This window comes from Falco naumanni, chromosome 9, assembly GCF_017639655.2.
Source record: "Falco naumanni isolate bFalNau1 chromosome 9, bFalNau1.pat, whole genome shotgun sequence".
In the NCBI taxonomy this organism is placed as follows: domain Eukaryota; kingdom Metazoa; phylum Chordata; class Aves; order Falconiformes; family Falconidae; genus Falco; species Falco naumanni.
In genome coordinates this window covers 35419577-35433426 of record NC_054062.1, presented here as the reverse complement: position 1 = coordinate 35433426, position 13850 = coordinate 35419577, and the positions used below count along the sequence as shown (strand labels likewise).

General features: G+C 35.7%; 1 protein-coding gene across 5 annotated transcripts in view; it reads right to left on the bottom strand.

Moving 5' to 3' along the window:
• Positions 1-1326: 1326 nt before the first annotated feature.
• The window catches only part of HERC4 (HECT and RLD domain containing E3 ubiquitin protein ligase 4), a 44514-nt gene continuing 31990 nt past the window's right edge, over positions 1327-13850 (bottom strand). For 4 of the 5 annotated variants that reach the window (XM_040605329.1, XM_040605328.1, XM_040605332.1 and 1 more), the window contains 11 exons: positions 13066-13182; positions 10462-10485; positions 9870-9968; positions 9225-9392; positions 8955-9098; positions 7887-8053; positions 6991-7057; positions 6698-6780; positions 4437-4620; positions 3745-3847; positions 1327-2698 (listed from right to left, as the gene is read on the bottom strand). In XM_040605329.1, coding sequence (XP_040461263.1) covers positions 2490-2698; positions 3745-3847; positions 4437-4620; positions 6698-6780; positions 6991-7057; positions 7887-8053; positions 8955-9098; positions 9225-9392; positions 9870-9968; positions 10462-10485; positions 13066-13182 — 1365 coding nt within the window. In that variant the 3' untranslated portion in view covers positions 1327-2489. The remainder of the gene's footprint in view (positions 2699-3744; positions 3848-4436; positions 4621-6697; positions 6781-6990; positions 7058-7886; positions 8054-8954; positions 9099-9224; positions 9393-9869; positions 9969-10461; positions 10486-13065; positions 13183-13850) is intronic. The other variant, XM_040605331.1, reaches the window with a different exon arrangement.

Here is a 13850-nt window from a genome sequence, read left to right as displayed (position 1 = left end):
GACTTCTGGGTGGACGTTCCATTCTTCAGCCGCACTTCTGGGGGTCACTCAATCTTCTTTTTCGCTTGAACTTTTCAACGTTCTTTGTTCAATGACCTAGTTTCTGGAGCTTACACAAAACCTCCTGACTCATGGCCTTCTTATCTCCTTCAAATGCCCACCTGATCTTTATTTATGACTGCTAGATTGCTCAGAGTATATTCCTCGGGTCTCTTACTTTAGTACAGGCTGCCTCTGTTACAGCTCAACATAAACAGAGCATCTCCCAGAGCATGGTACCAAACCTATCCTAACTAATCCTTTAAAATCTTGCTCTGTTTCACTGGAGAAACTTTTGCAGCAATATGAAGCGACTGCCACAGCAGATTTAGTCAACAATAGCTGCATGTCAAAGATAAAGGGCATCCAAGTTCTCTAGCAAATCCTAAATTGGGCACCAAAAATTGACAAGCGTTCAGTAACTATCGCTTGGATTCTGTCTCAGAGCCCCTCATCTACAGAATAAGGCTATTACTCATCTTTCATATTAGAGATCAATGAAAAATCCAATACAGCACAAATCAGAGAAAACCCCATAGGGAAATTAAATACATATATATCTAGTGCAAGGTTTAGATGATAATGCAATAGATCAAACTTAGACCTGCACAACTGAACATAAAAATAACCCTGTTATTCAGTGAACACTATCAACTGTGTACACTGAATGAAGAAAAAGTCCCCTAAAAAAGAAAACAGCACTGGCTCATGTAATAATAAGCTAGGGGAAAAAGGAAGGCAGCTTTACATTAGCCACTTCCTAATTTTTGAAAATTTGCCTTTGCAACCTTGGTGTCTCATAATTTAAAAACAGTGTTTTAATATTACCTGGTAAAATGAAGGCATAATATTTTAATTTTTTTTCCTTCTTCTTTTCTCCTTTTCTTTCTTCCATGCATAGTAGGATTAAGCTGCTTTAGTATTTGTTGATTTCTTGCTTTTCACAGGAGGGAGAATTTCCCAGCCAGGTAACAAATGTTGGGAAAGATAGGAAATGGGCTGCATATAAAGAAATTACTAGAGGTTACAACTGCATGAGAAAGCTGTAGAAACACGGTGTTAAGAACAAAGAATGATTTTAACTGTACTGTGTTGTATTACATCCACCCTCTACTGCTAGTATGGAAACTGCATGTAATACAGTTTATTACAATGAATTAATCTCCTCACTCTTCAAGTGAGGTCTTGGTATCCTGGCTGTCCTTTTGATTTAATGCATGCAAAAGTTACCTTCTAACTGAAGAAACATGCATGATGCAAGCATCCATACACACTGACCAACAAAGGTTTTCATTCAAGTCTTTTATTATAGCTTGAATTTTTTCACTGCATTTAAAAATCTAAAAAAAATAAATATTTGTTTCACAGCTGCAAGTCACATATGCATTAACACCACAAAATCTGGGATTTAACCAGAGAAAGGAAGTCAAATCCAAAAGTATCCAGCTAAGCACAGTCGTCTCAGGGCAATTATACTAAAAATAAAATCTTAAGAAAAGGGGAGGGGGTGTTAAAGAGTTATTTCAAATGCATTTATCTGGAAAAAAGATGAAAATTCTATTAGAAACCATAAACTATGCTTTCAGCATTTAAAAATAAACATATAACCTCTTGACAGCAATAATTGTCTGGTGCATTTTTTTTTAAGCTGTAGTCTTGACACATGGCTGCAGAGGTTTCAAAGGATAAATTAACCTCTTCTATAATTGCATCCACTTACTTACAGAACCAGTCCTTAAAAATAAAACAGTGTATTAAGTCAGCTTGTCCATCCACATATTAAAAATGCCATTGTATGCAGTTTTTTACCGGCACTAAGTGACTGCTTCATGGATTGTACATTGTGAAGATGAAAGTCTCTTAAACAATCACTTTTATTATTAAGGTTCTTAAAACAAACCAGAAAAATATATATATCTTCAGAAATCAGAGTAGTCACTTTTTTTGTTAAAAGCCGTAAAATAAGCTCATATTCAATTACAAGCAATAGAAACCATACTGCTATCGGAACATAACTATTTATCACAAAAATTTATTATTTACAAAATGAAAAGTTACCAAGTGAATTTATCAGGGAAAAAGTTAAATGTTCTTACTAAGTGATCTGAAAAACTTAAGCAAGTCTCCCATGCACTCACACGCCAAATTGTTTGCATAAAGTGAAATGTTAATTCATGTTAGTGAAACTTGACTCCCATTCACAATACTCTCATTTTTATTGTAAGATGGCAAAATCCACATGGTTCTGTACAAGAAGGTATGTATTAAGACAGTTCCTCATTTTTATAAATGTTTTTTGGCTCCCATGAATATTCGTACCACTGAACATTTCTGCAAATTATCAGTTATATTATCAACCCATCACTTAATCCACTGAATTTACCACCACAAGAAAGACACAAAAAGTTAGTTTAATGATCCCACATTACACAGAACTCTCATTTCTGAAGTTATACTAAACTGAAACCTTCGTAGTGATCTATAGCCTGGATCAACTTAGACTTCAGAGTTTCTTTATCTGTGTATTTTGGAAGATCAAGAAGATTAAAGCAAGTGTGAGCTACCGGAAGATAACCTTCTCCGCCTCCTGTCGGCTGGATGACTAGTTTAAGACACTTCATTCCAAGAATTGGAATACGATCACTGCCTGTCAGAAACACTGCCAAGAAAAAACAAACAAAGTCTTGAAAGTAAAGACTAATACTGTATGCGTCATATACACAGTTCTAATCACTATTTGCATTTTTTAATTATTCCAGCAATGGTCAGCTTTTCACACTGAAGTTGTTCTGGTAAAGTTTGAGAAACGGGGAATAATGAGACTTAACCCGATCTCCAGCTTACAAGCTTACACATGTAAGTGTAAGTAAGTAAACTCTTGACTGTAACACAAGTAATACATAAAGGGAAACACTTCATTTTAGCATATGAAACCAAACAGTCCTGAAAAGAAGGGAGGGAAGGGGGGCCGAGAGAATAAGCAGTTATTAAACATTCTTTTTTATATTGTAAAATATAATATATTTTTGTATATATACAAATTTATTATATATTTATATATAATATATAAAATTATAAAATATAATATTATATATATTAAAAATGTAGCTATAACACCAGGATTCGTTATTTAAAATCCATTGGCTAGACCTTTACTGAGCATTTGCAAGCATCTTGCAAATATGCAGAATTAGTTTGTTGGAATTTGAAACTAATCTAAAGCTTATTCGCAGGATACTTCAATAACCTTGTTTTTTCCCCTGTTCACTTCCACTCATATCAGTACCTTGACATATTTACAGTCAGTTATAACTCCAAAATTTCATACTATTTGCAATGAAAAAAATGGAGAATGTGAAACATGTTAAAACACAGAAAAAAATTCCTACTTATCAGCTAAATGACGCTAGCGGTTTAGTTTGTAGGGTCCTTCTGGGTTTGGGTTTTCTTTTTTCTTTTATGTTTTTAATGCTGCTCTGGTCTATTGTAATCTTTAACTGCCCACCTCCTAGAATTACTCAAGACAACGCCAGTAAAATCAGCAACAAGCTCACAATCAATTTTTTTCTACTATGATTTTTTTTCTCCTAAATAAAGTTAACCACATCACTACAGACAAATACTTACACTGCCCTCTTATAGCCAGAGCCTGAAATAGTGATCCTGCTGAGTGAGCAACTTAGTGAAGTCATTTCAAATACTTACGCAAGAACTGTTTCTTCTTCTCCAAAGACAACTCATGAAAAACCTCCCAGAATATTTTTATTGTAGGATGGTCTGCCCAGTATTCTCCTTTATATTCTGTATTCTAAAATGAGCAGGAAATCAGGTTACTGTTCGCACATAGAACTAGTAGGATAATCCGACATTCAAGTAAAATGAATGCAGTTTGTGTAAAGGGATACTGCAAGTGACATATTACTGTTTTCCGTGTCAATTTTCTTCAGCTGTTCAGTCAGACTTCAACTATAGGGACAGATGCACATACTCCAAAGCACCTTCAATCCCAATAAAGTTGAGTAAAAGTCTCACAATGAGTTTTGGCAATCAGTAATATTTACTTTTTTAACTGTGTGCATTTTATTCGCTTTCCCCCTTCTAACATAAAACATTGTATACAGCTGCCTTTTGTTTCTGTGGATTTTTGTTCCTCTCTCTTCTCCTAAGTCTGATTTCCTTTAGAAATTAGATGGAAAAACTTTAAGCAGGAAAGCAAATGGTATTTTAGTGTCTTCGTCCACTGACACCTTAAAAGAAGTTCCTCACTCATACAGTCAATATAATCAAGGCTGGACATCACATTAGTTAAAACAGAACTCAAAAGGACACTTCAAGATTTTGGGTTTGTATCTTGAAATTAAAAATGTATGATACAAATAGCTAATTATGGTTCTTACCTTCTCCAGTTCTTTCCAATCATAGTTTGTGTTCCCAATCACCATTGCCTGCAACTCGCTGGGCTGGAAGAGCTGAAGAACTTTACCTCCACATACTTTGTGGAAGCCAGCATGGAATGCACTGAATAAGGAAGCCACAGATTTATTGAAGATGTAATCCACATATGCATCTACAAAATCTTGCCTGTACAAAGAAGAAAAACCAAATTATGTTGAGAGAAAAAAAAAAAGCAGCATGTGCCCATCACCCTTCTACCAATAAAATGGCAGCCATTTCTGCACAGAACACAGCGGAGAAACATAAGCAAAGACGATCCTAATATATTCTCTGCTTCATGTTACAACCACAGTGAAGATAAGCCCAGTGAAAATAGCACATAAACGTGTTTCCCCACCATGCCTTCCAAGACAGTCTGTAATGTGCAACAGAAAACCAGTAACATTAGCATTATTTATTTCAGGCACTATAAACATTTCTGATTTGTGTGCATTGCAGTGAGTTGGACTGAATGGCAACAAGCTTAAAGGCTTGAATGACATGCACTGTCCTGAAACCGCTGTTGCATTTTTTTTTAATTAAAGATTACCACATTTGCACTAAAAATGCAAATCAACTTCAAATGGACATTTGAGTCCTCCACAGTACAAAGATCAGTACAAAGGAGCTGGGATACTGAAAAACAGATGGCCCGTTATCTGTGCTCCGTACAAGCAGTTTTCATATCTTGCTGGAAACACCTTCACATTGTTTAGGGGGAAAACTAAAATTCCTCAATGTGATACAGGATTTATGATTATGGAGGGTTTAATTACCATTTTAATCAATCCTAGTTATCACTGTTAGTTTGTACATTGGCAGAGTGACTTCCATTATAGATTATAATTATCCTACCAACATACATTCTCTGTGGAAACCTACTGTATCACATCCACAGTATGTGAATATCATCACCAGAACTTCAAAACTACTATGTTTAAGATGAAGTATCACAAATCGTCATCTATAAGCCAAGGATTTTTAATTTTTTTTAAGAAGTGTGACAGGTATAGGTGGTGATTACAGTTGCTAATGGCAGAATAAGTCAGGAGGATAAAAATCACTCTGCTGTGGGAGGTACTGTCACTGCACATGGCTGTGTGTGGGCTTATGATACCCTCAGAATCTTCTGTCACTTTTTTCCTCTACAACAGACCTAGTTACAGAAAATGTTGCCCAAAACATCTGCCCTCTAGGAACACACCTAGAGGTACATTTTCTCCCTCATTCCTACCATGGACAGCCTAGATGCATTCTGTTCTCGTAACAGTATTATGCCCTTTCCATTAAAGTCTCCCTTTACTCTGGAAAAAAAAGCACAGAGCATTCACAAAGATTAAACAACAGAAAGGAATATATGAGAAAAAGGGGCAGAGAAAAATAGGAAAATGGTAGTATTCTGCAAAAAGGGACATAAGCACCACCAGAGATAGAGATAGATGTATTCTGCCTATCCTCCAGGAGCAGAAAGGGAACAAAGGGTAGGAGAGGCTGCTTTTGTAAACAGAAGTAACAGAATCCTTGACTAGGGAAAAAAACTCACCCCTCACTTTCCTGACAATAACACTATATAACATTACAATGATTTATCCACTCTACAAAGGGAAGACTCCTCTGAAATAATATTTCATATATTAATAGTTGCCATACAATGGCATCTAGGTTGAAGTTTTCATTGTTATTCACTGAACTCCAATTATACACAGAGTTCTGCAGAAACACAACCATTTTGAATCTTATAAAATTAAAGACCATGTAATCAAAATGGGCCCTAAAGTGCATCAAAATACTTAAGTTCAAAGTGAAAAATAAGTATTACACATTCTGAGTACAATTAGATAGCCTGTCCATAGCTGGGAAATCCTTAAATAAAGAATAACAGAATGGTTTGGGTTGGAGAGGATCTTTGAAGAGCATCTAGCTCCAACCCCCCCGCCATGGGCAGGGACACCTCCCACTAGAGCAGGTTGCTCAAAGCCCCATCCAGCCTGGCCTTGAGCACTGCCAGGGATGGGGCATCCATGAATTCTCTGGGCAGCCCGCGCCAGTATCAATAAAATACAATAGCTATTTTCAAGATACACAAGAACAGCTTGGAAAAACAACCAAAGAGTTTTGCCTTCAGCATTAGTGTAACAGCTTGGCAAAGGATATTTACAGCAGTCCAGTTACATTCCCAAGGGAGACTGCAACACTGAACTACCCTGTAACCCATGAAACTCACCTATTTTGTTTCACTACAGGAATGTCAGCACCATTTGGAACAAGTTCTTTAATTTCTGTTGTACCAAAATTTTCCACAGTGATCTATTTAAAACAAACAAAACCAGTATGTCTTATTTACCATGTAGAGTATTTCTTCCCACCACATAGTTAACAGTAACATGAACAGCAGACACAGATGCTAAAAAGTCATGGAAATCAGCAGCTGATGCTTTTTCTCAAACACTCCAGAGGCAGCTATAATAGATGGTATGAGCTTGACAAAAAATGCTCCAAACACTATATAAAACTTACAGTAAAATTAAGACAAAATGCTTCTTCTATGTCATCCTCTGGATAATCCAGTAACTGTTGCATTCCCCTGCAAAATAAGTTACAAAGTACTTGGTACCAGTGGAAAGAAAGACAAACTTATTTTACTGAAGTGTTCTTTACACTTTGATAATTCAAGTTTTAAAAAAAAGTAATACTCTTCCTACTGTTCTTTCATTTATGAGCTCATTGACTTGCACCTTGTACAGTGTTGGGAAATCTCAAGCAATTTTTTTGCTATTACTTGTAATGTTATTTCCTTCTGATTATCTTCAGGTGTGAAGAGAGAAGATTCACATTGTACTCTTCAGCTAAGGGATTCCCAAACCAGAGGCAGTAAGAGTTTAATAACCGTTGATGGGCTCTTCCATTAACCTGTTTGATTTCTCCTGAATCTATGAAAACTTCAGCATTTACAACACTGAGATAATCAAACACCCACTTCTGCTTGTTTGAACCTCCTACCTGTTAGTGCCATCCAAATCCCTACTCAAGGGCAGATATTTAGCATGCATTTGTTCCTGAAAAAACTAAAAATGATTCCTTGGTGGACTAAATGAGCCCTTCAGAATGAAAACTATGTTCACACTTGGGCATATAAAATTAATGGCTCAAAGGTTTTGAATTTCAAACATTAAATTCCCCCTAAAATTCTTGTAGGGTAATAGAACAGAGACACAAATATTAAAACAAAGCACTTAGAAGCAGACATTTAACTTGCAGCCACCACGTCATTTGAGAAAGAGTACATGCTATTGTTACTCTAAGCCCTTTATACTGTTAGTATGAAAATAAAACAGATCATCTTTATGTTCTTAAAGGAAAATGTTCAATTATAAATTATTTCCCACTAACACTCATGTTTCTTTCTTGCCTACCTGCCAACATCTGGCATCAACTCTTTTAAGTCATCCAGGGAAGGTTTCTTATTCAATAGCTTTTTGTACAAAGCCAAAGGGAAGTGAAGGTCTACAATAGTAAAATTATATATTGCTAGTCCACAGACAACACCAATCAAATGAAACAAGTCACTGTCTTCAAAGGTCTAAGAACAGAAAACAGACAAGATCGTTTAAAATTAAGAAATTATTTTAATCTTGCAGAGTCTAGAAAAAAACGTACAGTGCAATATAATCTGAGTGAGTTTCATTTCTATTTTCTTTAAACACATACACATCCGTAAGTACTGAGGGAAAGAGTATAAAGTTCTAAGCAGCTGAGAGAGACTGAAATCCAGGTAAACAGAACTCTTCCTACTTAAAAAAAACCCCAATAACTGAGATACAGCGTATTTTGTATTACAAGTGATGCATACTGCTGAAAGTACCACATTAAGATTCTGGTTTTGTCAGTGACTTACTGCACTACGCAGTGCTTAAATAAATGTTAGTTTTAAAAAAACCCTGTTCTTGGGAGAAGAATATTGACTCCCTTGGCATTAAGGGCCAGGGCTTAAAACACATCTGTGGAAATGCTAACATTCAGGTAATCGTGATACAGCCACCTAGTCAGTGTTTTTCTCTGAAAGAGGACTAAAAAGTCAATGGTAAAAACTTTCAGGAAAGTATGACTAGTTAACTGCCTATGAAATGGACCCATAAATGTGACTGAACACAGAAAGACCTGTTCAACATGCCACTTAAATAATTTTCTCTGCCATCCTTATTCACTGATTCTGCTCTTGGAATCGGTTTACTCTGGCTGGCACTTCTTCCTACTAAACTTGTCTGGGTTGGGGATGACTGGTAAGGAATAAGTGAGGAATGGGGAAAACAGAAGGGGAAACTTTTGACCTAACAATGAAAGAAACAAACTTTTTTTGAGAATACTTACATCAGCTTCTCCTCTTGAAATAGAACCACCACAAACTACTATGCTTATACTTTATTAATATAAATATTTTAAGTTAAAAGAAGATTAAGGACTATAGATAACACCCTCCCTACCTTATCAGAGAACCAGATCAGCCTGGACTCTTCATAATACCTGAACATTCCATATTTGGGATCTAGCAACTCCCTCATGATGAGCAAAAAAAATTCTTTGCGAACACCTCCAGCATCAACAGCTTCCTCCCCTACAAAAATAACCTGAAACACACAATTCAGTTCGCACTGAATTAAAAACAGATTGTGAAACAAGATTTGTCAAAACAATATTCTCAGTTACTTGCGCATCAGTGAAAAACACTTCGGGCAATATGTACTTGATAATACCTTGAGTGGCTTCTTGTAATCTACATTCTTTGTTTTCCTTAGGACTTCCACAGCATCCCCTACAATATTGTCTCTCCGTACCATCAATATCAGGCATGGGTTGACAGATTCAAATACTGGCAGAAAGAGCGAAGACAAATTCTGCCTGTGAGCCTGATCAACAGCCATCTGGAAAAAAAACAAAGTGCAAGTGTCAGTAGGTAACAAGATTCCTGTCAACATTAAATGTCCATCAGTCTCATCTTAAAAAGTTTAGTAGACATGAATGGCAATAGCTATTATGAGAGCTACTAAATTTGCCCAAGTCTTCTTCATATTCCTTTTATCTCAGGAAATATTTAATTCCAGGAAATTATTATAAACCCTGTACTATGGGTTGTTAACACCTAAAAAAAGCCATCTCATTAATGGAAGGAAATGAAGTTCCTTAGACATTTGTGCAATTATTAAATAACCTAATTTCAACGAGGTCCAAACCTCAAAAACCTCCTAGCTCCTATCATATACATACCCTGAAATTAAAACTACATCCCTCATTCTTATGAGGATTACACAGATTTAAAAATAAAATAAAAAACCCACAGCAACCCCCAAGACCACCAACTAAAAAAACAAAAACGTAACATTAAAACCTGAGACTCTTACCTGCATCTGTATGACTGCATCTGTTTGTAGGAGAGTTGTCTTTGCCTGGGCATCAAATACAAATGGGTACGTGCAAATTGTAACAGGAATATCCGTTAACTAGAATGAAAAGAACCATGTCTTACTTCCGCTTTTTTAAAACACAATTACCGTTAAAGAAGCCATTGCAGTAATATTCATTTAATACATCTCTTTTACTGGAAAGAGAAAGAATTCTTTAATCATCATCAACACACGACCAAAGCATCTTAGGAAAATTAAGTAAATGTTCAATTGTTTAGTACTTAAAAAAAGACCAGAACCACCAAACCAAACAAACCACAGCAAAACACAAACAATACGCTCACTTAGTATATTTTAATTTCAGAACTTTTATTACAGCTAGTAGATATAAAAGTAGTCCTTGATTTCAAATGCTGCTCTAAATGTGCAATACAAAAAATTACGTATTTTTGCCCCACAAAAACTTTTTCAGATTACAGCCATACTACCTTAAATATTTAGTCCCAATAGAACACAGACAACAACCCTTGACACTCATATTTATTTCCTTACATTCTGCAAAAGAAATCACACTGCAACCAAATCTTACCTCAGTTAATCCATGGTTGACATCCTATGACAGCATTTGCACAAAGGTAGCAATAATTAAGATGAAAAAGCAGCATTAGTGTCTGCATTAATTATTCATCTATGATGTAGAATTAAAAATACTTATGTACAGCTTCCCTCCCCCCACAAGAGAATATTTACTGAGAAATAAGTATCAATCTTAAACATTCTAATTAATGTACTAAATAGAATCCATGCCTTTCAACGCCCTATATATCAGTCTTTAAAAAACAGTAACTTAAAATAATCACATTTTCTTGGATGCAAAAAAGGAAACATTTTAAATGTTTACTTCCATACACTAATATATATTTGCTTTTACCTATGTATTTTCATTCTCAAATGACTGTAGCATGTCAAATTAAAAAACATTTTTAATGAGAAAAAATTTAAAAATACAGAACCTCATCACTTTATGATAAAGTCTCAAGAATCATTTGGGTTCATGATAAGATATGATATGAAAAAAGCAATGGACTCTTGAAATTTGAGATGGACCAGACAGACCAACACATACAGCCAGGACTCTGGAGGCTTCCACAACAAGCTAGATCAACTTAAATCCAGAATTACTATTTTGTTTCTTAGCCATGTTAGCCTCCTTATCCTCCACTGAAAACTAAGTTCATTTCCACCTATCAGGCAGAAAAAGAATAAAAGGTAATGGCAAACTAATAAATTCTATTTTTTTATATATGTCTTTTTATATATATATATATATATAAACTCAGAAGTCACATATGTAGACATCCATGACTCACAAAAAGCCGTGGCCAGAATACTTTGCTTTCTATCTGTATGCCCAGTTCCTACAGGAAACATCAGATTTGAGTGTCCTACTCGTCACAGTTACATTTATGCAATTTTGTACTCTGACTGTATCTACCATTATTTATTCCTAATTCAAATGTTTCTTCTCAACTCCTTTAAGGCATATCTAAAGAATACCCCTTCAAATCAACTGTTCATTATTTAGTACCGTCAGTTTCTCCCCACTCATTTTTCCGTTGCTGAAAAAATAAAAAGTTTTTTCTTCCAAGTTTCTCTCTGAGAATACTCTGAATACTTCTCTTTTCTGCTATATTTTCCTCTCCACGTTTCAATTAGGGAACTGAGCAAACATTTTTGCCTCAAGTTATGACAATATAAATTACACTAGCAAAAGAAATTTTGATTCATATTACTGATTCAATAGACAAGCATCACTGGAAACTAGTGGATACGAAGGCAGGAAAAGACCATCAAAAGCATTTACGAAGGAGATCTGACTTAAGGCCATGGAATTTCTTTCAGTCCTATAATAAACCAAAATAAATTTTTCTGCTGAACTTGAAACTGCATAAATGTACGACAAAATCATGACGACTAAAGGGAAATTCAGTATCTGGTATTTTCATCCTTAATATCAAGTCCAATCTTCTGATTTAATTAACAAACGGAGATTAAAACTTTCATTACAGTGCAATTTTCCAGCTCTCATTGTCCCCACATTCAGTGTTGTCTTCTCTGATCATAATATATGCAGTTTGGGTTTGTTTACATCCATTTAAAGCACAGTTGCAACAGTCAGAGTCTTTTAAATTCTACCCTTCGCTGGTGCACCCTTCCCCATTCCAAGCATACAAACTGCCTCTGATTCCAAAGCCCCACAATGCTCATCCCTCGCTCCTGCACCTCACCCAGCAGAGCACCCCTCGCAGCTGCCGACACCAGCCTACAGCACACACCGGGGACTTTTTCAGACAAGCTTGGCTGAAACAAGTATCTGTTACGACTGCTAATACTGGCTTGTTATTTCTTTATGCTCCCCAATCTCCCTGCTGTTATTATTTTACACTGCAATTTTAATTCTTAGGTAGACAGTACCGTCTGCTTTGTATTCATAAAATACAGCAAAGTATGTGCTTCCAGGTCCTGCTACAAAAAAACCTAAATTAAGGTGGCTAGAGAAAGCACGTTAACTTATTCAATATTCTTCCAAAGTGTAAGTCAAAGAAATATGTAGCAAAATCATATCCAACACTAATTCTCTGCACAGTCATTAATTTACTCCCACTTACCACTCTTCTGTTTACAGATCCAGGAACTAATTATCTCAGTTTTTGCTACCATACACAAAGTAGAAAACTATGTTAGTTATGTCTCTTGTAACTCCCTATTATGCTTCCAGACCTAGTTTTCCAAGACAGTTTCAGCTTGCTCAATGGCTGAATCTGTCTTATATAGCAATTCAGATTGTTCTCCATGTTTTCCTATTGTAAATTATCACTCCTCAACTTCTTGACGTAGCAAGTCTCAAGTGACAGCACTTTAAGTCACTTTTTAATTGATGGATTACAATGTTGAACAGTGTCAGTCCTAAGAACAATACCCTACAAGCAGCACAGCTATTTAACAATTCTTCCTTAGATCATAACTAGCATAAGATGAGTTTGTTCAGCATCAGTGATCCATGAAGACATTTTTACGAGAAGAAAGTGCCGCTATTTGGAGAATCTACAGACTTCTCTAAAGGGACAAAACAAAATCAAAACACAGGGGGAAAAAGCCCACCAAAAAACAAGTAAAAACCAACACAACTTACCATTCCAAATACCTGCTGCTGGACCCAGTTGACATAGTCATTTCTGATATCTATCAAATCTTGTATCTCATGAATGTAAAATCTGTCATATTGTATAACTTGTCCTCTTTCATTTACCTGAAGAAGTACAATTAATTTTTTTATTAGCACTTTGTATAACAGTTTTCAAAAGGACATCTTCCATGTTTTTCAAGCACTTGATACATCAGCCACAGATATGCAGCTACTAAAAAATTCTAGAAAAACAACTGTGTCTACAAGAATGCAAAAACAACATTAAAGACATGGATACACGGATTTTTCGCAATCCCATCAAAGACGCAAAGAAAAATAATATTAATTAAGCACACAGTATTGCACAACACAGTACTGCCACTTTGAAACAATGTATGATCTCACAGAACAGTGAAAAATATGTATATCCATGTATACAATGGAATACTATTTGCACAAGTTTAAGAACTATAATTCAAGAACTCTATTTTTAATTACAGTATGAATGCTATCTCTATAACCTATGACCAGAGGCACAGTTTCCATCTAAAAACATTAAGCTTAGAGAAAACTTGGGAAAATAGCATTATACAAAGGCTTGTCTATACAGGCTTGTCTACAATTTAAATCCAGAAGCATCCATACTTCCCTAACACACTTTTCCCAAGCACTGTTCACTGCCAAAAACCAGCAAGATCCCCAATTCTATCTTTATAACCAGATTATCTAAATCTACTTTTCTCAATCCTCTCCCCGACCAACCCCATCTCCCCCGAAACCACCAGATACTA